We start from the raw sequence: 23,249 nt of genomic DNA, 5'->3' as shown, positions 1-23,249 counted from the left end.
ACAGAAGACCACAAAATTATGCTTCTTCACGAGTACTAAAGACAAAACACCACCATTATGCAAATCAGATGTTGTTTACAAATTCACTTGTCCCGGCTGCAATTGCTCTTACATCGGCAAAACGAACAGAACTCTATTTACTCGCACACAAGAACACGCGCTCACGGATAAAGAAAGTGCTATATACAAACATCTTCGACAGTGTGATAATATCCAACACATTCAAGGCCTGTATAATTTACCAGACATTTTCTCCAATAAGGCCGGCCCACCTTCTACGACCAACAAAACACCGAAACCGTGCGTACACAACACAAAGATAATTGACAGTGACGACAATTGGAACCTCCTTCTTCTATACAAAGAAGCCTATCACATAAAACGTTCATCGCCATCCTTGAACAATGGCTTGAAGGCCAGCAGAGAACTCTGCTTATTCTCATGACAGTTTTTTTTCTCTTTTTGTTTTGTACTTATTTCATTCTCACGTGCCTATTGATGCTAATTTACCACCCTTTTAGTATTTAAACTTTACTGAGCTACCGCATTGTCACCTAGTCTGACGATGATATAGAATTATATCGAAATATTACTGAAACAAACCACCGTTTCCTTGCATTTATTGCCTAAATATTAGTCTAAATGCACTTATTCGGTTTAACTTTCGTTCTATTTCTCTTGAAGAAGTTTTATGTGTCAAATTCAACGGAAGAACTAATTAGTTCCGATGATGGATTTAGAAACGTGAGAGAACTTGTATCAGTACTGACGTCAACGGTTTCCAAGCAATACGTCACGATTCATTAAAGGACACATTTTTATAGTCACTTGAGATACTGCTCTAGGTGCTTACTTCACGGATAGGACGAATCTGCAGTGTTGAACAGGTCAGTTTAAACGCTTTCAAGACAGATGAATTGTCTTAATTACTCATTATAAATGCAAGGATTTTTAAAACATTCTGTGGTCGTTTCAGGGTTATAACTCTGGAGGAAGAGATTTATACAGATAAAAACGCGATTTTATATTAGTTTATATCCATAATTTAATTAATCAGCCCCGCTCTTCGGTGCTAACTTTTTAAGCCCTCCCCTGACCGGTTAGGTTAATTCAATGAATTGTACGGTAAATAAAGAATGTATAGTAGAATAACAAACGTACGCGCGTTGAAATCAATAACAAATAATAACAAATGCTGAATTATGAATTTGAAGGCATATTTGCGGTTATGTAAGGAAACTAACAACTAATAACAATCGCATGCCTCACAGCTTATGAATGGCATAAATAACCAGCCGTCTCAATTAGTAAGACTGGCTCCATAGTGACAGGGCTAGGTCATCTGATATTGCTTATAACTTGGATGTTGGATCGTCATCCGTTAAATTTGTGGTACAGCTCGAAATCGCCGATTCCATCCCTTCCAGGTAAGTGAATACTGCCTTATGCTCTTATTTACATAGTGTTCAATGAATTACAGTGATAACAGGCCTCACGATACTCTATGTACACAACACAGGCGATGTTTATCATTCGTCACACGTACCGTGTAACCTCGTCTTTATTTGTTTTCGCCACTGACTCACTGAGTGCACACGAAAGCTAATACAGGAATTTAAAACAAAAAGGTGTTTTTCATTTTGCAGACCTAATTAATAAATGACCGAAATGACCGATCAAAAATTCTCAATTCAGACTTCAACAAAGCACTTCTATCTTTAAGTTGAACGTCGGATCGAGCGGCTTTCAAACTAGGCTTATTTCTTTGTGGTGTAAATATTGCATTTGTCTTTAGTATTTATATTTCGACGTCAGTCTGAACTGTATTTCAAGGTATCCTCACGAACATACAATTCTCTTAAACAATGACAATTCTTAATCGGTCCCTCGGCCGTAAACAAACCTGCTATCTACTGAGACACAAGGCGTTGCCGACACTGAGTTGATAGCGGTCAAGGCTGAGGCTTGTGAGACATGATACTGACTACAATGGGAAGTCACGGAAAATTTACATTCAGAAGTAATATTTTCAAATTCCTTGACATAAACAGCTTAGTTAGAGACGAGAATTTACCCGTAGCACGAGTCAAGCTCGAGCCCGAGTCAAGTTCGTGTCACGAACCAAGTTCGAGTCGGGGTCCAACTTTTATTTTTCTCTTTTTATTTTTTTTTTTACTTTTTTAAAGATCTTTTGGTTGTTGTTCTCTTTTATATAATGACGTGCTTGTGGTAAACGGAAAAAAAATAACTTTCAGGTTTGCAACATTTTTCGTTTTAATATCGATCGCTAGAGCCATTTATAAGCCGCTGTGATTCGCTGCTACTGTGAAAAGATATACGACAACCGTTAACGTTCATAAATTTCCTAGGAGGATTAAGACCTGTAGTTGCAATTACACCTGAAGCAGGACGCCCAGGATAACATAGAATAGAATCTGTGCCCTTCACGGCCAAAATGCAGGCGGCCATGGGAATTTTTAAATTTCCCAAATTTTTGAATTTCCATAGTGACTGAAGCTTTAGTTACGAACAAACAGCATTAGACAAACCCTTTCAGGAAAATCATAGATGGCGAGAATGAATGAGGACTGGGGTTAATTTACTATACCGACAATGAATTCTCACGATCGCGTTGACGATAATATCTCGTTCATGTTTAATGCTTCGAACATTAGTTGGCACATCATTATGAAAGCAAGAATCACAATCATAGCCTTTGATCAAGACAAAAACGAAGCGAAATGAAGAAGAAAAACGGAAGAAACGGAACCCGACTCGAACTTGACTCGTGCTCGTTAGAATATTTAAGTTTAAAAGTGTCCGATATGAGTCTCTATTATTGTCCTGTTTAAACTTGATTTAGAAATCACATTTTCATATATTTTTCAAAATATCTGTATGCTGGTAAATTTTATGCACATTTTAGCGGTTTTAAACAAAGGTTAAGTTCGAATGAATTTAATCAATTGGATATCAACAGTGTCTCATTTCTTCGGAATAATTTGTTTATTGATGCATAATGACCCCAAAAGTCTTAGGGAGTTATCTATGAAGAATAAATGCATGATCCATGAAGCAGATATCCATATGGTCATTAGTCGAACCTGTGCAGTAAATATCTTATTTTACAGACAAGTGGCACCACCAAGATGTCGACCTTGCGGAAGTCAAGAAAAGCACATATTACGTACGGTGACTCCAAGCGCATCATAACTTACAACAAGGGCGAGGCAGTTCAGGAGCTGCGTCACCATTTTCTGCGTGTGTTCTCTGATGAGCTGTCAGATGATGTCGCACCAGCCAGCGTCAAGTTCCAGCGTTACCATGACAACTTTCAAGATTACGAGGATCTTGCAAACGACGTTCAACTGGAAGACAATGCTAAACTCAGAGTAATTGTAACCCATAAACATGGGAAGAAGGTATTGTACATATGTAACTTGAGTAGAAATAGTCAAAGGGTAAAATACAAAAAACCCTGTAATTCCAAGCGTTGTGTTCTTGTACAGCGGAACACTACAGAACAGATATTTTTCTTCATTTTAGTCAGGGCAGTTCCAGAGTTTTGATTGGTTTAGCGGCCATGGTCTATGAGCATCAGAGGGAAAAGGAAATATCCCTTAATCAGCAAGAATTAACATTTTTATCGAAAAAAAAAAAAATTGGATACGAGATGTTTTTATCCACCCCGATCGGTGCTGTTCGTCTCGTTGGAACAAAGACTTCAGTTACTTTATTTTATTTTATTTTATTTCAAGTTATCTTAAGAATTAGTTAACGAATCAATAATTAGCTATGAATAGCTTTTGCAATACTGTATTTGTTATTGTCATGCAAATAAAGCTTGTTGTTGTTGTTGTTGTTGTTATTATCTTGTATCCAACGGACGCTCGCGAAATAATTTGTAATTATAACCTGAAAATTTTCCCAAAAGAGGGTATCTCCTTTTATTCTGAGTAAGCCGCATTCCGTTCGTTGTTCTAACTGGGGCAGAATAAACGTGATGCCATGCGGTTCATTCCCAAAGCAGTTTAGGTCCCTAAAAGACATGAATATTGTCCATTCCGTGTATTCTCATTCAGGATGGTATTAAAAGAACGCGCCCTTTGCAGTAGCCATAATTTTTTTCAATGTTTTCAGGCGTCCGGTTCTTGTACAATAGACGCTACTGAAGCCGACTGTTTCCCTGTCTGCCACATAAGGATTCCTGAATATTGCCTGGTTTCGACACGAACGTTTCATCCCATCAAGAACGATGTCCAGTATCGACTGTGGAACCTCGTGTCCAACGGTTTGATTAGCACAGACCCCAACGACTCAAGGAGAGTACTATGCAATGGCGGATTTGGCCCTGGAAATGGAAATATGAGTAAGAATATGTTGTGACTTTACTTTAAATACGATGCCTGAAAGTAATGTGAAAGTAATGTTTAATAAATTGTTGTAGAAAATCGCCTAGCTAACTTTCAAAACATCATTAATAATTCATAAGCCATTGACCTATCAAATGGTCGATAAAACATCACGTGCAGTGGTTTTAAAATCCGATAAAACCTGCTCCTTATTAGCATGCGGTGATAAATGTTTTTCTCGTATGCTTATTTCAAACGTTCACAAAATAAACTTGCAGCACGTGTTTTATCAGGCTAAAACCATTCAGCTGCGCCTCATGATTTTAAATCCCGATAAAACACTCCTGCTCGTGTTTTAAACATTACATAAATCTAGATAAAATTCAAGCCGCATATGTAACCCATCGCATTGTCTGTGCATTTTATCTGTGCAGACTAAGGAATATGGTTAACTAAAAGTAGATCAAGATTTGTACATGTATGTCCTGGATATAAGCATTTAGGATTGGTAGTTTCGATCTTGTACAAAACATTTTTAACCCACAAAATTCAGCTTATTATTCAATATAAAGATTAAAACTATACATGTAAGAGCATCACACTAAGGTACACAACTAACCAGTTGTGAAAAGGGGACAAAATCAAGCTTTACCCGGCATAGTAAATCGAACCCAATCGAACTAAATTTCAATCGAACCCAATCGAACTCAATCGAACTCAATCCGTGGATTGACTTCGATTGAGTTCGGCAATCGAACGAAATCGAACTCACCGAAAAGACAAAAAATCAATCGAACCCAATCGAACGTTCGATTTTCGAACTCGTGATTTCTGTAAAACAGGCTTTGAAAATCCCTAAGCAGATCATCGTGGGAGCTCGAGTTACTTCAGTCCGGAGTGTAGCGCACGTGAAATTGATCCGTGCTTTTCGTAAACGAAGAAATTACGCAGAAATGGCTTCAGATGCGCTGTGGATTGTAAGGTTCAAATGCGTAGTAAAAAAGCTACCGGGAATGTCGCTTTGACGTCAAGGATGGCGAAGCTTTCCAGGTTTAAAAGAAAATAGGCGAGAAAGGCCGTGCATTCCGAATTGCAAAAGAGCGCGGACAATTAGCCCTTTTTTGCATAAAAGTAACCCTTCGATTTGTCACTCCGGAATTGTAAGTTAGCTAAAAAAGGAAAGGGTACGACAATTTCGGAATACGCCCGCGGGAATAATGATAGCTTTGTTCTGTTCTGTTCTGTTCTCTTAACTGCCGTGAACAGTTTGTAAATGAGGTTTCTGTTATTGAATAAATTGTAACAAAGCACAAGAAAAACCTGCTTTAATGGGCGTGCTTTGGGCTTGCTTTGTATAGGTTTACCAGAGCCAATCGAACTCAATCAATTAAATTGTGTTCGATTGAGTTCGGTTTCCGAACTCAATCGAACACAATCAGATGGATTGAGTTCGATTGAGTTCGATTTGTTCGATTGAATTCGATTTGTTCGGAAATCGAACTCACTGAAAGTCTGGTGTTCGATTTCGTTCGATTGCCGAACTCAATCGAACTCAATCCACGGATTGAGTTCGATTGAGTTCGATTGAGTTCGGATTTTCGAACGTTCGATTTACTATGCCGGGAGCTTTATCAGGAAAAAGCTCTACAGTATGGAATCTTAATTCAGTTCACACTTTTTCACAACTAAGGCCTGGGGCAAACGTCGAATCTTAGTCGAACTTGGTTCGTCGAACCTATTAATTTTGAAAAAGGCGCATGAATGGTGCGACGTTTGCCGCAATTAAGCTTAACTGAAATTAATTGGTTCGACTCCAGCATAAGTTCGACTTGCCAAGTCGGATAATGCGACAGTGGTTCGGCGTTTCAACAAACGCCGTCCTAAACACGCGCTGAACTCAATTCACAAATCATGCAAATTACAAAATAATTGATTCAAATGAGATGGACTGCGCAAACGTTACAAAAATACCGACTCCCCCATCACTCAAACGCTATTTCCCCGCCTGGCGAGCATGCGCTGTACAAAGACAATTTCGTGACAGGGAATGGCGAGCTATCGAAAGTCATTGCTGACATCACAGGTCGCCAAAGCGTATGAGACACAGGTTTCCATGCAAGCGTGATTTAAGAGTTTGCATGGCTTTAAAATTAAATCGAAATTTAGACAACAATATTCCCACAAAACCCCAAAAAATATAATTAAGTCTAAAAAAGCTTACCCAGTGTGTTTTGCTGTGTTTTCAAGGCTTCTCAGTGCTTCCTAACGCTGTTTTGAGCGGTTTAACTCTTAGCAGCTGGTCCATGTGCATCACTATATTAAGTTAATGGAAAGGTAGGAAACTACAAGTCGAATTTGAATAAAATTTGGCCCGTCATTTGAGGAGAGCACTTCGAAAACCTCGCTAAAATTTGCTTGAAACTTAAGCACTCGATTAACTGTCTCTCCATATGGCAAGAAGGATGATGTGCGATCCCTCCTGTGCAGATAATTTTCGGCGAAGTTTATTTATTGAGACAGAGACCTTCGTTGAAAGCAAAGTTCATTTCAAATTGGGTGCCATTTTTGCCGCCGACCGAGCCGTGTCCCTGGAATGTTGGAACAAACTCACGGTCAAACCTAGGCACGAGTACTAAAATGTGCCCAAATGGGGAAATCCACGGGAAGCCTTTGGCACCCAACAAACGACACAAAACCCCCTCCCGGCTAAGTGCAGTTTTGTACCAGCCAGCCGTGCCGGTAATGAGAACCTCGAAAAAGAAAACAAAACAATGACCTCACACGTGCGTAAAAAATGTTGCCGTTCTCGGCAAAACAGCAACTTGACCAAATTCAAGGTTTTTTTTGGAGAACGAGAATACAAAGACAAATGTTCAGTTTCTTTCAGCCAACTCGTAAGTGACGAGTTGGAAAATCGCGAAGTCAAATCCTATGAAAAAACAACTAGTAATACAAAAGTCAGTTCATATTCTCAAGAGACGTTTCTTGGCGCAAATGAACGTATTTTCGCATTATTGTCTGACTTTTAGTGCAAATGATTGCGCATTTTCTCTAAATGAACAGCAAAAGGTGTAAAGCGTTATTGATTTCTTAGTAGAAATAACGCTATATAAATAAAGATTATTATTATTATTATTATTATTATTATTATTATTATCATTATTATTTTTATTAAATACAATGTAACAGATCTCTATCAATTTGGTTGAAAAATGACCTAGTCTCTTTACGGCGATAATGCGAAAACAATTACATAAACAAATCAGTATAAACTATCTTAAAAGGCTAAACGAGACTCAATTAATAATCTTGACTATTTCATGATAATTGTAAATCCATTGAAAGCCTGGCGTTCTATAACATGAAATGTGGGCGTTCCCCCTTGAATCAACTCAATTCATTATTTTTGCTCTTCAAAAGACGATTACAAATCAATTAGTCCTCACTTTGTACATGATTGTACGATAATGCTCACTTGCGTATTTTCGCCCATTACTAAAACTAATCTAAACAAAATAACAAAGCGTACTTACATATCGTTCCCGCTTTAGCCGAAGGTTAAGAACACAAAACGAAGATACTAGACAATCCGAAATCATGCGATGCTCTGGCAAAAAAGGACGCTAAACCCGCTTTTATATGCGCGTGGTGACGCTGAAAGGTCCGATTACAAACCCAATAAAAACAAAGATAAACATTGTAGCCAAGATTGTAACTAAGGTCAACATGAAATCAAAACTAATCAAAATTGGCTATTGTTCTGATGTCCTTAACAGGGGTGTTTTATCGGATTTAAAACCACGAGGCGCAGCGGAGTGAACCCGCGATAAAACACGTGCTGTGAGTTTTTTGAACGGCTTCAAAAACATTCCTGGAAAAGCTTCTGTCAATGGAGCTCATAACAGTAGTCTGAAATGTCAGCCGTCTCCTCTCCCTAACGCGGGAGAGAGAGACGTCTGAATTCCGAGCGTTATAATGTCGTCCGTTGACGTCACACAGTAATTTATGCAAATTTGCATAAATAAAAACCTTTGAAACCAAATGGCGGCCACTAGTCATGGAAGCGCATGGAAGCATTGCAGCATGCATAATGTAGGAGGTTGTGTGCGTTTTGTAAGCCGTAAAAGTTGAAGACGAAGCATCAAGAATGCCGGTATGAACGGGATCGCACTTCATTTTCCACCGAAGATGAATTGAAAAATGTTCCGATAAATGTTATTAGTAAATAAAGTGTTGACAGGCTATAGTCCATGAGCCAAGGCCTGAAAAAATAATTTTCGTTGCACCCCCCACGGGACATAGTGACTTTGGTATCAAATTAAAGCTTGCGGCCTGTATTTTTTGAATCTGCTTGTTGCCATTTATGTAACCTGTGCTTTAGCGAGATATGTGATCATTTACATGGGGGGGTGGGTTGGGGGATTTTGCTCCCTGTGAATTCCACACAGCATAAAATGATTCAAAATGCTGCTGAAACACAACCAATTTGATTCAAATTTTCTGTGTATACATTTTAAACCATCCCCAACAATTTGCAGTATGGGTCAAGCATTTTTTATGTTTCCATGGAAATGGTTGCTATGGAGATTATTATAGAAAGGTAGGTTTTTACTTTTTTGGCCAATTCAGAATAAAAAAATTCGATTAATTAGCAAATATCTATAAATTTCCTTCACAACATTTCCATTACGTTCGGAATAAACTATCTTGAATTAGGAACTTTCATTATTATCCTTTCTTCATGATTTTAAGGAGCAGGGTACTAATAGTTAAGATGTATGGGGATGTAACGATAATTTTTTTTGCTGAAGCTGTGAAAATTTATATCCAATCAACCACGGATCAATATCTCGCCAAATATGCAGCGGTTATGCACTGCACTTAGAATATCAAATTGGAATTAGCTGTCGTGTTGTCATGGTAACGGTTGCTAGGGAAACTTAGAAATGTCGAATTACCTTATGAATTTCCTTTAAGTGGGAGCTAAAGGAGAACTACTCAGAACATTAAACAACCACTTCCAACTTGCTTAAGATCTCATATTTCAGTGAACAGTTCTACATGTAACATCTGGCTTTCGTCATAAAACAATCTTCCTTAGCATCCAGGAACTTGTGAATGCCATTATACATACAATGCTTGTGAACTTAAATTCGTTAAACACTAAATTGCCTTAATTGCCCTAAGCTACAATAACAGGAACAGCAGCGTGTTGAGGAAAACTAGGGCTGAACCACACGACTTTCAAAAAAGCTAAACGAATTAGTCAACATGGTTTTGTTGAGCAATGACTTATGTAATCTTTATTTGACTATAACTTAGCTTGCTCGAGGGCTGCAAGGTTCTAATTTCATGAAGCATCTTGATTTTTCTCTTAATTTTTTTCTTAATACTCAAGCACATCTTCCTCGTTGTCCTCATCTTCATCTCCGTCTTCATCTTCCTGTTCCAAAGAACAGTTTGTACAGTCGTCATTGCAGGTACAAGCCTCTGTGCATGGAAGGCAATTCTTTACACAGGAGCAGCGTATTGAATCACACGGTCTGTTGCAGCTGCAGCATACAAGCTGCATTACACCGTCAGGGGCAGGGGCCAAATGGGACCAGACCACTTCCAGTTGTCCGTCTTTTAGTTGCCATCCTTGACCATTTGGATTTTGATCTTCAATGGATCTTTGTAAGGAATTCTTCCACAGATAGGCTTGATAGTTAGCACGCTTTATATGGTGTTTAAGAGCTGCTTTTGTTGGGGGAAGTTGATGAGACTGCATATTCTTGCTTTTGCAGAACATCTTATATCTGATCTCATTTATCCCTTCTTCGCCACTGCCATTGTACAATGCACACACGAAATGCTCTACGTTTGCAATCACTTCATTTCCTGGTGGCACTGTTTCGCCAATACCCCCAAGTTTGCTTCTCATGTCTTGTTTTTCCATCACCATCTTCAAGGCTTTGTTCTTTCCTTTCCCAACGAAGGTACTAACTGTATCACATCCGGTTACAGCATGTAGACCTAGTAGCAGCTGGCATATTTCTGGACCAAGTTGTTGACATAAGCTTGGCACACTGATGAGGCGAGATCTGCATCGTGTTTTACTGATCAATGTTATGGATGCTGAGATGTTTGCCTGGTGGTAACACGCTAGAACTTCAACATCAGTATCTGACGATCTGATGGCAACTGATGTGTGCCCACAGGACGAGGCATGATGCGCATGCAAAAACATCCGTGTGTCGGCTTCTTCTTGGTTGCTGCAGAGCTGCGAGGCTACACTGGGCACAATCGTTCCATCAACAACTTCAATCTTCGTACAGTTGTTTCCATGAGTGACGTAGAGGGTACGAGCTCCAATCTTCTCTGCATACTTCCTAGTTGACCACTCACTTACGAGAAAGTGCATTAGCCTGGTTTTGTTAGCCCCATTTGACATAAACTTCTTCCACTGACGAGGGCAGGGCTGCTCGCGACTGCTTATGGCAAAAAGGACTTGCCCCTCTCTTCCTCGTTTACTTCTTTCAGTGTTCTTTATTGACAAATCGGGATACTGATCGGCGACAAAGTCCACCCTTGTTGCTGTTCCTGTAAGCACCAAGATTTCTGTTAGAAGCATCTCTGCCAGGTCTGCAAAGCGATCAGGCACCCTTGTAATCATTTGCAACATTGCCATTGCATCTATGATGACAGCTGTTGTGTTAGGCGGTATGCTTGTCAAGCACTGTACTCCATCTTCTAGGAGTTTAGAGAGAGCTGCCTTATTCGTTTTAGCCAGCGAGCCATCTGTTGAAGCCAGAGACCATGGGAAGAGACCAAGTTCATGTTTCAGTAGCTCTCGAAGATCCATTTGTCGACTCTGACCAATAACCATTAAGCGGGCAAACAAGTTCCTGTCTGCTCTGAGAATTAAATTCCGACCTCCAGCTCTCACCGATGCCTTCTTCTGTACATCGCGAAACGTGCCTAATTTTAGCTTTGACAGTGTCTCATAGAAGCCAACATTGTTGGTTTGAAGACGATCTGTAACAAAAGAGACCAGCGCTTTACTCCCTTTCTCCTTTGCACCCAAAAGATCACTTTTCAGGCTTTCTTCAGCAACATACCCCGAACCAAGGCTGGTGAGCTCATCAGACGGTTGGAATGGGTCGCACCAGTTTCGCACAACTTCCATCACTTTCCTAACATCTGCCTCATCTCTTTGCATGCGAGTGCAGCCAGTTTCCTTATGTACTTTATCCTGATCTCCGTCCATGGACACCATCATTCTACACTTGTCTGCAAGCGCTGCACGGGAGTGTGCTGTCAACATCCATCTTTGGACTGCACCTTTCCGTAGACTAAATCCTATTATACCACCCTTGGTCTTTGTACTTCTATTGAGGGTCTGCTCAATGGTTTGGTCAACTGGTAGCTGAGAGAAACCATGGGATGTGGACCTCTGAACACCAAAATTGCCATCTGCCAGTAGCTGATGCGCCTCAGGGTGAGTATCTTGCAAGGACACCATGGTAACAAGGTAGACCGGTAAGTATCGGGCATAGTTGGTGTGGTCATAGGCAAAAAACCACGGCAACATCTCTTTGACAGAATCTAGGTGGAGTTTCCAGTTGCCTTCCCGGGTAGCACGAATGAAATTCATCAGCGTTGCCACCATTTCAAGATACGTGTTCCAGAACACTTTCATTGGACCATTGCTGTCTTCTGAGTACTCGCCATAAAGACGGAAGAGCTCCAGGAACTGTGGATTCGACAGTAGCTTATCGAACTTCTCTGCATCAAATGCTCTGCGGATCTCCCTCAGGGAACCTACCAGCATCGCATAGTTGATTGGTTTGTCATGCTTCTGGAGCCACGTGCGAAACTCCTGCCACTGCAACCGATGCATTGCTTCAAAGACGATCTAAATTAAAGCAAAATTTTTTTATTCACTCCCTGAATCATACAAATTTCTTATTGGCAGAAACGTTGGGGCAGGGGTGCAAAGGTGATCAGACCTTCTCACACCTTGTACTCCTGGTTTCCCTCCTGTCCATTGTGGTTCCCACCATTATGTGCTTGTTCCATTGCAAACTATCACACAATGTTGCGATTATCGTTCGTATTTCTCCCGGTTCCCGCAACCTTGGAAATCCCTATGTTCGTCCTCTCTTCTCTCACATCCCTTATATTTTCCGCACCCTTAGGAATAAAGCTATTTCCTTACCTTATGTGTACGCACAGCTCGGTTGTAATGTCTGCCTTCTAGTACACCAGCTACAGAACCAGAGCCGACAATGCCACTTTCGACAAGTATATCACAAGACCAGCATCCCCAAACCGTTTGCCAATAGCTGCTAGGAAGGCGCAGATTGTGTGGAAAGAGCCCAGTCGCACTACCAAACGCCTAAACTGCTCCTGGTTTTGCCAAATAACTTCAAGTGCTTTTGCATAAATAGCTTGATCAAGGACGACAATAACGTCATGCTGGATTAGCTGGTCGGCCATTTGCAGAGACCTTCGAAGCAGAGTATACACTGTCGGAAGCTCCGTGGGGCTGGCTTCAATGACTGGACAGTATCCAACAGAGCATTCACGTGGGGCATCATTCTCGTGCAGTTTTATGTTGAAGCTAATCCAGGCAGGTACCACTTGTGGAATATCTTCGGCTAATGGCAAAAGGGTGTCTTCAAATGGTTGTCTACAGAGCATCCAGGCGAAGTCTATGGCTCGTGCATACTGGCTGTCCTGCGGGGTTGTCTGCGTTAGAATGTTGACGTCAATGTCCCGTGGACTGGGGCCCTGTCGACGCCCAGAATGGAAGGGCAGAACATCAGTAGAAACGCCAGTGACAGAACGACGTTTGTTACGGGGCTTGTTGTTTATCATTGCTGGAGGTAACGCACAGGTAAGTGGTTTCCTTTGAATAACTATTCCATTGGTACAATGAGTTGTTCCTCTTCCTAGAAAGAAAACATTTTATATATAGCACTGTTTACTGGTTCCAAACGTTAAACTTTGTAATGTATAATACTGACCTGATAATGTTTCCTCTTGTAGATCGTTGTTGTCCCAACAGAACACCCCTGGTACACCTGAACTGCAAACACTTGGTAGTAACACACCCTCTCTCTGTCTCTCTAACTCCCTTTCAGCAAGAGCTGTTTCAAGTTCTTCTATCTGAGTATATGATAGGCCATGTCCGAATCGGTTGAGTATAGTCACAGTCTCAGCGCTGCCAGTTAGACTCTTGACTGTTAGTGGAAGCGCTACATGTTTAGGGGTCTTGATGCGACCTCGGCTGACACAATGTATAACATCTTGAGACAGGGAGAGGATTAGGCGATGAACATCTGGAGAAACGTCTGAAATTCTTTTCTCGCTGTAGTCTTCCTTCGAAGAAATCATCCATGCAAACATGTTATACAGGAGATCGGGCACAATAGAGCTGCCATCGTCTAAGTCTTGCGGTGATGGTGGCCATGGCATTGATGGTTTCATTTCTAGCAGTAAACTACGCAGCAGTTTTGAAGCATGGTAAATTTGGTAGGACGCTGTGTCTTGCACTTCTAGTGAATCACCAGGAGCGTCACTCATTCTTTCATTTTCGGCACTAGAAACCAGATTTGTTGCTATGGTTTCGACAATGTCTCCCTTTTGGACACTTGAGTAGTATACCAATTCCGGTTGGTTTTGAGTAATGGGTTGCTTAAACGACAACTTGTTTCCGAAGTATCTCTGAAGTCGGACTTTCAGTTTTGAGGATCTGTAGTTTCTCGCCTCTACGCCTCTCTCATTTAGGTTATTTACGAACCGTTCTTGAAGTTGTGACATCGTTAAGACCTTAGCACTGGAAATGATTTCATTTTGGACATATGCACTGAGGCATTCAAATGCTCCCTGGTAACTGGTAGTTGCAGAATCTTCATTTTGGCAATTTTGATCCTCAAGTTTGCACAGTCTCCTGACGCACATACTCCTTGTAGCAGGATCGATGATATTTTACTTCTAAGGCAATTGTGTCTTGGCCTTTGATTTGTAGAAGTACCCGCTCGTCATTCCGTATCTGGGCTGCCTTCAAAAGAGAAGCACTACCGTATTCACTGATGTTCTGGGTGAGCGGCTCTCCCGTTCTCGCTGACGCTCTGTTCTTTTTTTAACTTATCCTTTTGGCAAATGATACACTTTTCTACATTGAATGACTGTACCTGGGATCTGCAAAAGCGCTTTGGCGGTGGTTCAGTACTAGAGAATGCACTTTCTTCATTACTTGAAACAGACTGAGTGGGATTTTGTTTATTTCCAGTAACTTTTGACCTTCCCAGTTTATTGGTGTGGGTGTACTCTTGATAGCATTTCCTGTGATACCCTCCTTTCGGACCATTCGTCCAGTGACCTGCCATCAACAGCCATATGGTATCCTTACGTATATTGCAGCTCTCCTCAAAGGTACGCCAACTCTTTACCGTGAATGGAGTCAATTTTCCTTGGACATTGGTTTTGATATGACAAAGGCATTTATTCCATTGAGGCTGTGTATTGCGGGAACTGGATGAACATTTCCTTTTAAGATGATTCATTTCAGTCATATCCTGATTGTTTCTCTAGTAAATATTTAAATCCAGGTTCAGAAACCTGTTGAAAAATGATAACGATTCTGAAGCAGTTTATAAACTTAAACTTTCTCTGGCATCGCTATTCTTTTTATTTTACTATCGATCCATGGTTCGTACTTACAGATAGTCTTAAGATGAAATTGGGTTTTAAAACCACGATTCAGTAAGATATTTACTTTAAAAATAGACTAAACTGAATATAGATTAACTTTGAAGTTCACATTTCCCCTTAAAAAGTAAAAGTTTAACTAATTTCCTTACCTTGACAATCCAAGATGGCCGCCCATCATATTGTACCTCAAGGTTGCAAAGTATCATGGGTAAATTTCGGAATGGAACTAGAACTCGTGGAGAAGGATTAGTTTAAAAGAATTTTGTGTATTTTCCAATGAAATACAGTCAAAAAAGTATTGTGATATAACGTATGAAAATATATAAACTTTTTTGTTTTAAAGAGGGTTATTAATTAGGAATTAAATACAGTAACTAGAAATGGGAAGGTAGTATAGTCACAATTTGCAAAACTGAAATAAGATAACTCGTTGGAAAATGTCCTTAGACATTTATTTTTTTTTGTTGTTGATACAATTTGCCATAGCAGACTTGAGAACTCAATAATTCAAATGTTCACGAGCACTGCATGTATAAGGGGATACATTCAAAAGAGATACTGATGACATTCACAAGTTCCTTGTTGTTAAGAAAGATTGTACGTTTTATAACGAGACAATATTACATTTGAAACTGTTCAATGACATAATTATTGGATCTTTAGCAAGTCGGAAGTGGCTGTTTAATATTCTGAGTAGGTTTCCTTTAGAAAACTTGCCTTAAAAGCACCTTAATAAGATATTTGGACATTCCTAAGTTTCCCTAGCAACCGTTACCATGACAACAAGACAGCTAATCCTGAAGTGTTCAATTTGATATTCTAAGTGTGGTGCATGACTGCTGCATATTTGGTGAGATATTGATCCGTGGTTGATTGGATATAAATTTTTTACAGCTTCAGCAAAAAAAAAATTATCCTTACTTCCCCATACATCTTAACTATTAGTACCCTGCTCCTTAAAATCATGAAGAAAGGATAATAATGAAAGTTCCTAATTCAAGATAGTTTATTCTGAACATAATGGAAATGGTTTGAGCGAAATTTATAGATATCTGCTAGTTAATCGATTTTTTATTCTGAATTGGCCAAAAAAGTAAAAACCTACCTGTCTATAATGATCTCCATAGCAACCATTTCCATGGAAACATGAAAATGCTTGACACATACTGCAAATTTTGGGGATGGTTTAAAATGTACACACAGAAAATTTGAATCAAATTGGTTGTGTTTCAGCAGCATTTTGAATCATTTTATGCTGTGTGGAATTCACAGGGAGCAAAATCCCCTAACCCACCCCACCATGGAAATGATCACATATCTCGCTAAAGCACAGGTTACATAATTGGCAACAAGCAGATTCGAAAAATACAGGCTGTAAGCTTTAATTTGATACTAAAGTCACTATGTCCCGTGGGGGGTGCAACGAAAATCAATTTCTAGCCACTTTTCAGAACTTGGCTAATGGACTACTATGGCCAGACACGGCTCATATTAACGTGGTATGGTGGTATGAAATGTGATTTCTCGTTATGGTTTTGCTTTTTTGGACCGTTTTTTTTTTTGGATGAAATAAGAGTAGGTCCTTCAGAATATTTCTCGAAGCAATGGTCGGTTTTGAATTAAAAGTCATTTGCTCCTAGCCCTCAAGATGTTCTTGAGGTTGGGTAACGCCGGGTGGTAAGTTGTGACAAAAGAAATAATTTTGTTTCGCACTTTATCGCTTTGTTGTAAACCCGACCGTCCGTTCAGCGAAAATCAGAGCTTATTTTTTCAATGAGATTGTAAGGGTAGCCTCTACCCCAAAAGTGCGTTTTGAAGTGGATGATGTTGTAATAGAATGATTTTGCAGAGGAGGTGTTTCGAAGAAGTCTCAGGGCTTCATTTTTTATTAGTCCTTTTCTGACCCCGCTGGGAGGCAGGAAGAAAAATGTGTACTGGAAGGTCTCTATAGCTAGGTTTTTAAAAAGTGCGTGCGAATCAGTCAAGGATTCCCGCATGATTGTAGAATCGCTGAGACTTCTGAGAACCAACTACTCAGTGAAATTATTCTTTTGCAATACCACCAACTTCAAAACGCGCCTTCAGGCAAGAGGCTATCAACACAATCTCATTGAAAAAAATAACCTCTGAGATTAAATTCACTGAACGGAAGTCGGCTTTACAACAAAACGAAAAAGTGCGAAATAAAATTCTTCCCATCTTCACAAGAGGCTCACAACTTACCACCCGGCTCGAGAAATATTGAAAGAGCCTCCCACTTATCTCATACCAAAAAGGAAAATCTTTAAGAGATATACTCGCGAGAGCAAAACCACATTAAAGACGTCGTTAAACGAGAAGTCACTTTTCACACCAGGAACATACGAGTTGTGTCTGGCCTGTCAACACTTTATATTCGCCGCCGAAATGGAATATCTGTTTTCGCAAGTTCGACCAATAAGAAATGGTTATCTATTTCAATTAGGGAAGAACCAATCAAAAACTACCTACCATATTCGCAAAAGTACGTGACGTGAACGGACGACATTATAACGCTCGGAATTCAGACGTCTCTCTCTCCCGCGCCCCCTGTGGGTTAGGGGGAGGAGACGGCTGACATTTCAGACTATCATAACAATTATGCTCTTAATTTGTGAACGTTAGAAATTAGCGTACGAGAAAAACACCGCATACTATAAATGAGGAGTGTTTTATCAGCTGATAAAGCACCGCATACTAATGAGGAGTGTTTTATCAGCTTATAAAACACCGCATACTAATAAGGAGGAGGTATATCGATATAAAGTCACTGCACGTGATGTATCATCAACCACTTGATAGGTCAATGGACTTATGAATTATTAATGAGTTTTTGAAGCTCGTTATAACAACATAAAACAACAATGGGACCTTCTGTCGACCTTTTTGGAATGTCGCTAAATTATGCCCAATTCAAGAAATGAAAAATAAATCTTACTTAGTTTTGTTTTCGTCGACAGCCGTCTTGACTTGCGTAGCAGCGTAGTCACAAATGTAGTCTTGTCCATTGTCGAATTAACCCTTTGGATCCTAACAACGCATATTTGCGTCGAAAACACCGTTCTTGCTTCTATGAATTGCTTCTTGTTTTAAAACTTAAGCTACAACGTCATGATAATTTGTGAATGGCACCAGCTGATGTATATCGGAGGGTGTAAACTGCAGGTTGCAGGTTGCAGGTTGCAGGTTGAAAATTAAAATGTAGAAAAAAAAAATAAAAAAAATATATAAAAAATATAAAACTCGCATAAATACACTCGCATAATAGAATGTTTTACTCCGGTTTATTTCAATGAATCTGTTAGATAAAATACGTCATTTGAAAGCTAATAGAAGGTGGATAAGTGAAATGATTTGGAAGACTCAATGAGATAAATGTCGAAAATATTGCCGTGTTTCATTGTTTATTTAGGCGCAGCTTCCTGGTTTTGCTATATCGGTGTTGAAAAAAAAATTAGGCTAAATATCAGGTCAAATCATTTGCGGATTGGTCCTAAAACCCCCGGAGATGCCACTGACAGACTGTTACAAAATCCAAAGCGGGTCGACTGACTCTCACGCGAAAATTAAATTGATTGATATTTTATTTACCTTTCCTTTCCTGAAAAGGAATGCCGTCTCGATTTATATTCTCACTTTCGGTATTGGATGGAAAATTTGGATTGCGGAGTGCGGAGTGTGGAAAATATGGAGTATGGAATATGAGGAGTGTGGAAAATGAGGACTTGTATGATCACATAAATGTTCATTCTGCAACTGTAAATGGTGACATATTAAGTCCCAACTGTAATTAATGACTGAAATTTATTTAATGAAAAGTTCACTAATTTTCGTTTCAGCTCTGGTCAACGCAAAGAATGTTGGAACTTCGTTTAATCTGGTTTTTTACGACGACAGCGGCATTGATTCCGGTCAGTATATTACCGCACAAAGTGGAGGAAATGAAATCACTCTTACAGTAAGTTATTGACTACAGCGGTTTCATTTCAGTGCCGAAAATAATTTCACGTTTGCTTTGGCTTTGCTTTACTGCACTCCGTGCTTGGTTTAAAAATCTCGCGCCACTTTCTCAACCAATGAAAAGCGAGACCAAAATCAATCGTAAGTTGCGGCGCCTTCGACATGTCGCCCCATGTAAAGGAATCCAGGGGAGTCCTGGATTCCGGATTCCTTTACATGGGACGAGACATGTATTTGCTTCGAGTTCTGATTGGTTCATTGCTATTTTTACGTTTGTTGTGATTGGCCAAAATACTTACTTTGGTTTTGGTTTCACGTCATTTAATTAAAAACCGCTCTGCGTCAGCTAATTCCTTCCTTCCTTACTTGCTTGATTAAATGATTACTGAGGTGTAGCCTTTGTCCAGGTGACTCATATGTTCTTGAAGCATAGCAAATAAGGTGTGATGCACTGTCGCTAATTTCGAGTAGCACCAGCGTATACCATGTATAAACCAATCCCGAGTAAGTGAAACAGTAGCCAATGATAAACTATACATAACATGTTTATTTTTTAGCTTACTTCTTAAATTTCCTGTACCAAACTGTCTTTCTCCAGCTTTGACGTTGTGTTATGCATTATTTCCCGGGCGTTCTGATGGAGATTTTCCTGCTCATCGTTTGTTATTTCTCGCTAAGAACCAAAAAGAATAACACAAACACGAAACTAAGAAAAAGATATCCTATACAGTCGCATGTTCATTGAGTTGGCAGCCGGTACCAAGGGGCCACGAAATCGTCCAGTAAGAATGATTTTTTCTTGAAAAGGCACAAGTGGTGAAGCATAATGTTAACTATGTAGTAAAAGCCCAAGTGCTAAGGCGAACCCATGAATTTTAAACTGAGCCTTAGCTCTTAATGAAAGGAGTGGAAAACCACACAAGGCAAAGAAAACAATTCTTAGATCTCGGTGGAAATCGAACCCACGAACTGGTTTGGGATAATAAAAACCGTTGCTCTTTCAAATGAGCTGCAAGGCCAGATGGGAGCAAACCGTGGGTGATAAACAAGAAGGCTGAGAGAATGTAAAGGGTACAATAAATGTTGTGGGCGCCTGCATCACTTAACTGATAACACAAATGATCAATCAGAGAATAAACCCTACAACGCGAGAAGACCGAATAGGAACTCGCCACACCATAAACACTTATTGCAGAAATCCAGTGCTAGTATAAATTCTCGTCAATGCATGGACATTTTATCATGCCCCTAAGAAACAATGCATACTGAAGTGTCCTTATACCACTGTACTTATTCATGGTAACGTTTGAGGAGAAGGAAGAGAGAAAGTCTTGCCGGGACCATGTTACTATTTCATATACCATGGCCTCGGGGTCACGCACTCAGTCAGTATCAGAAAAATATTATTGGAATTTGGGGGTGAGGCATCAGCACTGTTATCTTCTGATGAATCAACACAAATTCCTCTAATTTTGTCTCAGTTCTAAGCTCTTTCAGAATATCCTAGCAAATCCCGTATTTTAATAACTTAGTTTTTGAGACGCCATCACTTCTCTATAGCCAGCTTCCCCAAAATCCCATGGACCAGGTAATTTATCAACGATCAATTGGCGCTGTCGGGAAGAGCACCTTAAAATAAATACAAAAGCCAACTGCGAGAGTCTCGTTTAAAAAAATAGCGAAAATGTAGTTCTTTAAATTTGGAAATTTTACAGACCTTTTGTGTGCAGACGGGTAAAAATTCCCGCCTCCTTACAAATGTCGGTACTGAGTTTTCAGACGAGACTACATCTTCCAGTCGGTACTTTAAAAAACATGACTGTAAGTCTATTTAATTTCTTTACTTTAAAGTGCTTTTTCTTTCATCATCATCATTATCATCATCATCATCATCATCATCATATCATCATCATCATCATCCTTATTATTATTATTGCACACCACAACTCTATTGCCAGTTGGGGTTCTTTGCTGGGACTAGACCCCTCGCAGGGGTCTAGGGTCACCAACTGTCGTAGGACCCGCGTCACAACAGGTCCATTCAGTCGTTTCCCTTCTTCGAAAGAACCATCCTGAGAATGTGCGCTGTTACAAGCAAACTGGCTTTCTGGATTATTATTATTATTATTATTATTATTATTATTATTATTATTATTATTATTACAAGAAAAACACCGCTTCTTCTGAAATATCGCGTAAAATATCTACATAAGTCTGACAATCAACGGCCCATTCATCCAGCTTAACGTTATTTTACAACGCACTGGATTTTTCAGTGCACTTCTGTCACGTGACCGATGACGACAGAATGTTAAGGATTCTTTAATATGTCGACTTTGGTTGCCTTGTGCCTCCAACTGATTTGGCCATCCAAAGTCCTTAGAACTCAGACTCCCTTATCTTCACAGTTACTCTTAGCCCCCTTAATTTTTTCAAAAATTAGTAATGTTATAAACCGCCCAATTTTTAGTAACCCTTGCAAACAGCCATCCAACCATGTTCTTTGTTTTCCAGTTAATAACATCCTATTTACAAAGGGAAATAAAACGTTTATTTTCGGTGTAGTCACGTGACTTTTGAGGTCGTCGTAGTAAATTTCATATAAGAGATATTTTATGGCATGTACTATTTCCACATGGAGTCGCATCCTCTTGGACTTCAAATTGAAAGAGTTATTTTGCATTCAATTTTTTCAGGTGTAAGGGATTTTGGGAAGGTTCTTATTTATAATTATATTTTAATTTAGTAATTATTTTATCATCCTCTTAGACAAACCCATCAGACTTAGCAAATTTCCAACCTTTCTATTACTGGAGCTTCACTCTGTTCAGATGCAAAGCAAAAAGCAGCTTAGACGTTGGTATGTACCTGGGAGTGGACGACAGTAACAACCTGGCGACACTGATACCAATAGATGATGACCCAGTTGCTGCACAATACCCTGACCCGAGGGCTTTGTTTATTGCCATGAAGCCTGCAAGCCCACCGGCCAGCAAGAAGGATTCGGATTCTGTATTAACCAACTGAACAAACGTTTCCAATACGTTACAAATAATGCAATGTGTTGATCAGACTAGATTTCCTAGCGTACTCCACGATTGTGTCTGTAAAACGTAAATTTGTTGTAAGCATTTAAATGTAAATCGTTTTTTTGGCAAGCGTAATAGCCAGTGTTATTTGTTTTCGATATTTTAAAATATCTTAGTTTTTACACAAAAGAAATTTGCAAACCAAAAGACCAAAAAAACGCGTCAAAGTTTTGATACTCAGCACAATTATATATCAAAATAGCGAAAAAGTAGTTCCAATAATGTTAACAATCAATTTATATCTTGGCACTGCTGCTCTTTTCAATTTTGTTTTTAACATAAGCCGCTTGGAGTGATTTCAAACACACTAAGAACTGTAACTAGAGCTGAAATAAAATTAAACAATGAAAAAAAAAACCGTTTATTATTTATTTATTTATTTATTTATTAATTTTAAGAGCGTCTCCTCCTGAGAACCTCATATTCAATTTTTGTCTAACTTATCTTGGCAAGTATGTAAACAAATATGAAATACGAACGGAGAAATTTTGTTTACAAAACGTTTTGTGATTCGAACTTTTCGCACCACGGCCTGTGCTCGAAACTCGTTGGTGAGATGGTAATAAAAACGCGAAAAGGGTTTCATAAAAGCTGTCATGTAACGACATAAGTCCATCACACTGAAATAAATTCACTGTCCACCATGTTTTTTTTTTCACTCCCGCGGACCAGTTCGTTTATTGGCTCAAGTCAGGATCGAACATTCTTTGATCAGCGCAGCCAGTTGTTGTTTTGGCCAGCAGGCGTTTCCTGTTCCTTAACTTAATTGAATTTCTTTTTCGTTTGATGACAATGATCTTGTCGAAGTGAAGAAGATTGGTTGCAAAAAGTGGATAAATGTCAGTTAAGCAAATAATCTATTAATATTAATTAATATAATATATTAATATTAATATTTATTAAAGCTCAGTTCAATTAATTAATGTTGAAATGTTTAAATCAATTGATAAGTTGAAGGACAGAAATCGCCTGCTGGTCGAAAAACTAGCAGTACTGATCAGTTGGCGAGAAATTTAAAGTAGCTTGAGCTAATAAACGAACTGGTCAGCGGCTCAGGAAAAAACATGGTGGACAGCGAATTCGTTTCACGATGATGTACTTATCTCTTTACATGACAACTTTAATGAAA

At 39.4% G+C, this 23,249-nt stretch overlaps 3 protein-coding genes across 4 annotated transcripts in view; 2 read left to right on the top strand and 1 right to left on the bottom strand.

Annotated features, from left to right (window-relative positions):
* The window catches only part of LOC146479394 (uncharacterized), a 39,599-nt gene that overhangs the window by 10,949 nt on the left and 5,401 nt on the right, over positions 1–23,249 (top strand). The gene's annotated exons all lie outside the window — the stretch shown is intronic.
* On the top strand, positions 829–22,361 carry LOC146479396 (uncharacterized). Of its 2 annotated transcripts, none has more exons than XM_085111030.1 (5): positions 829–887; positions 3,132–3,422; positions 4,141–4,369; positions 18,911–19,029; positions 21,801–22,361. In XM_085111030.1, exons 2-5 carry the CDS (start codon positions 3,150–3,152, stop codon positions 22,056–22,058), a joined length of 879 nt encoding a protein of 292 aa, XP_084967156.1. In that variant the 5' UTR covers positions 829–887; positions 3,132–3,149; the 3' UTR covers positions 22,059–22,361. The 2 variants fall into 2 exon arrangements, with proteins under 2 accessions (XP_084967156.1, XP_084967155.1); XM_085111029.1 differs by lacking the exon at positions 829–887 and adding an exon at positions 1,285–1,427.
* Positions 9,739–12,337, bottom strand: LOC146479397 (uncharacterized). The gene has a single exon (XM_085110867.1). The coding sequence runs from the start codon at positions 12,232–12,234 to the stop codon at positions 9,739–9,741; it is 2,496 nt and encodes an 831-aa protein (XP_084966993.1). The 5' UTR covers positions 12,235–12,337.

This window comes from Pavona decussata, unplaced genomic scaffold (genome assembly GCF_977016875.1).
Source record: "Pavona decussata unplaced genomic scaffold, jaPavDecu1.1 SCAFFOLD_59, whole genome shotgun sequence".
Classification (NCBI taxonomy): domain Eukaryota; kingdom Metazoa; phylum Cnidaria; class Anthozoa; order Scleractinia; family Agariciidae; genus Pavona; species Pavona decussata.
The sequence above is the reverse complement of the archived record's forward strand: the minus strand, read 5'-3'. Positions and strand labels throughout refer to the sequence as shown.

What these genes read in the sequence shown, in the direction of transcription:
- LOC146479396 (XM_085111030.1), top strand. Translation starts at nt 3,150, where the DNA reads ATGTCGACCTTGCGGAAGTCAAGAAAAGCACATATTACGTACGGTGAC. An exon ending in CCCATAAACATGGGAAGAAG is followed by an intron (nt 3,423 to 4,140) that starts GTATTGTACATA and finishes CAATGTTTTCAG; the next exon opens with GCGTCCGGTTCTTGTACAAT. An exon ending in GAAATGAAATCACTCTTACA is followed by an intron (nt 19,030 to 21,800) that starts GTAAGTTATTGA and finishes TCATCCTCTTAG; the next exon opens with ACAAACCCATCAGACTTAGC.
- LOC146479397 (XM_085110867.1), bottom strand. Translation starts at nt 12,234, where the DNA reads ATGCATCGGTTGCAGTGGCAGGAGTTTCGCACGTGGCTCCAGAAGCAT.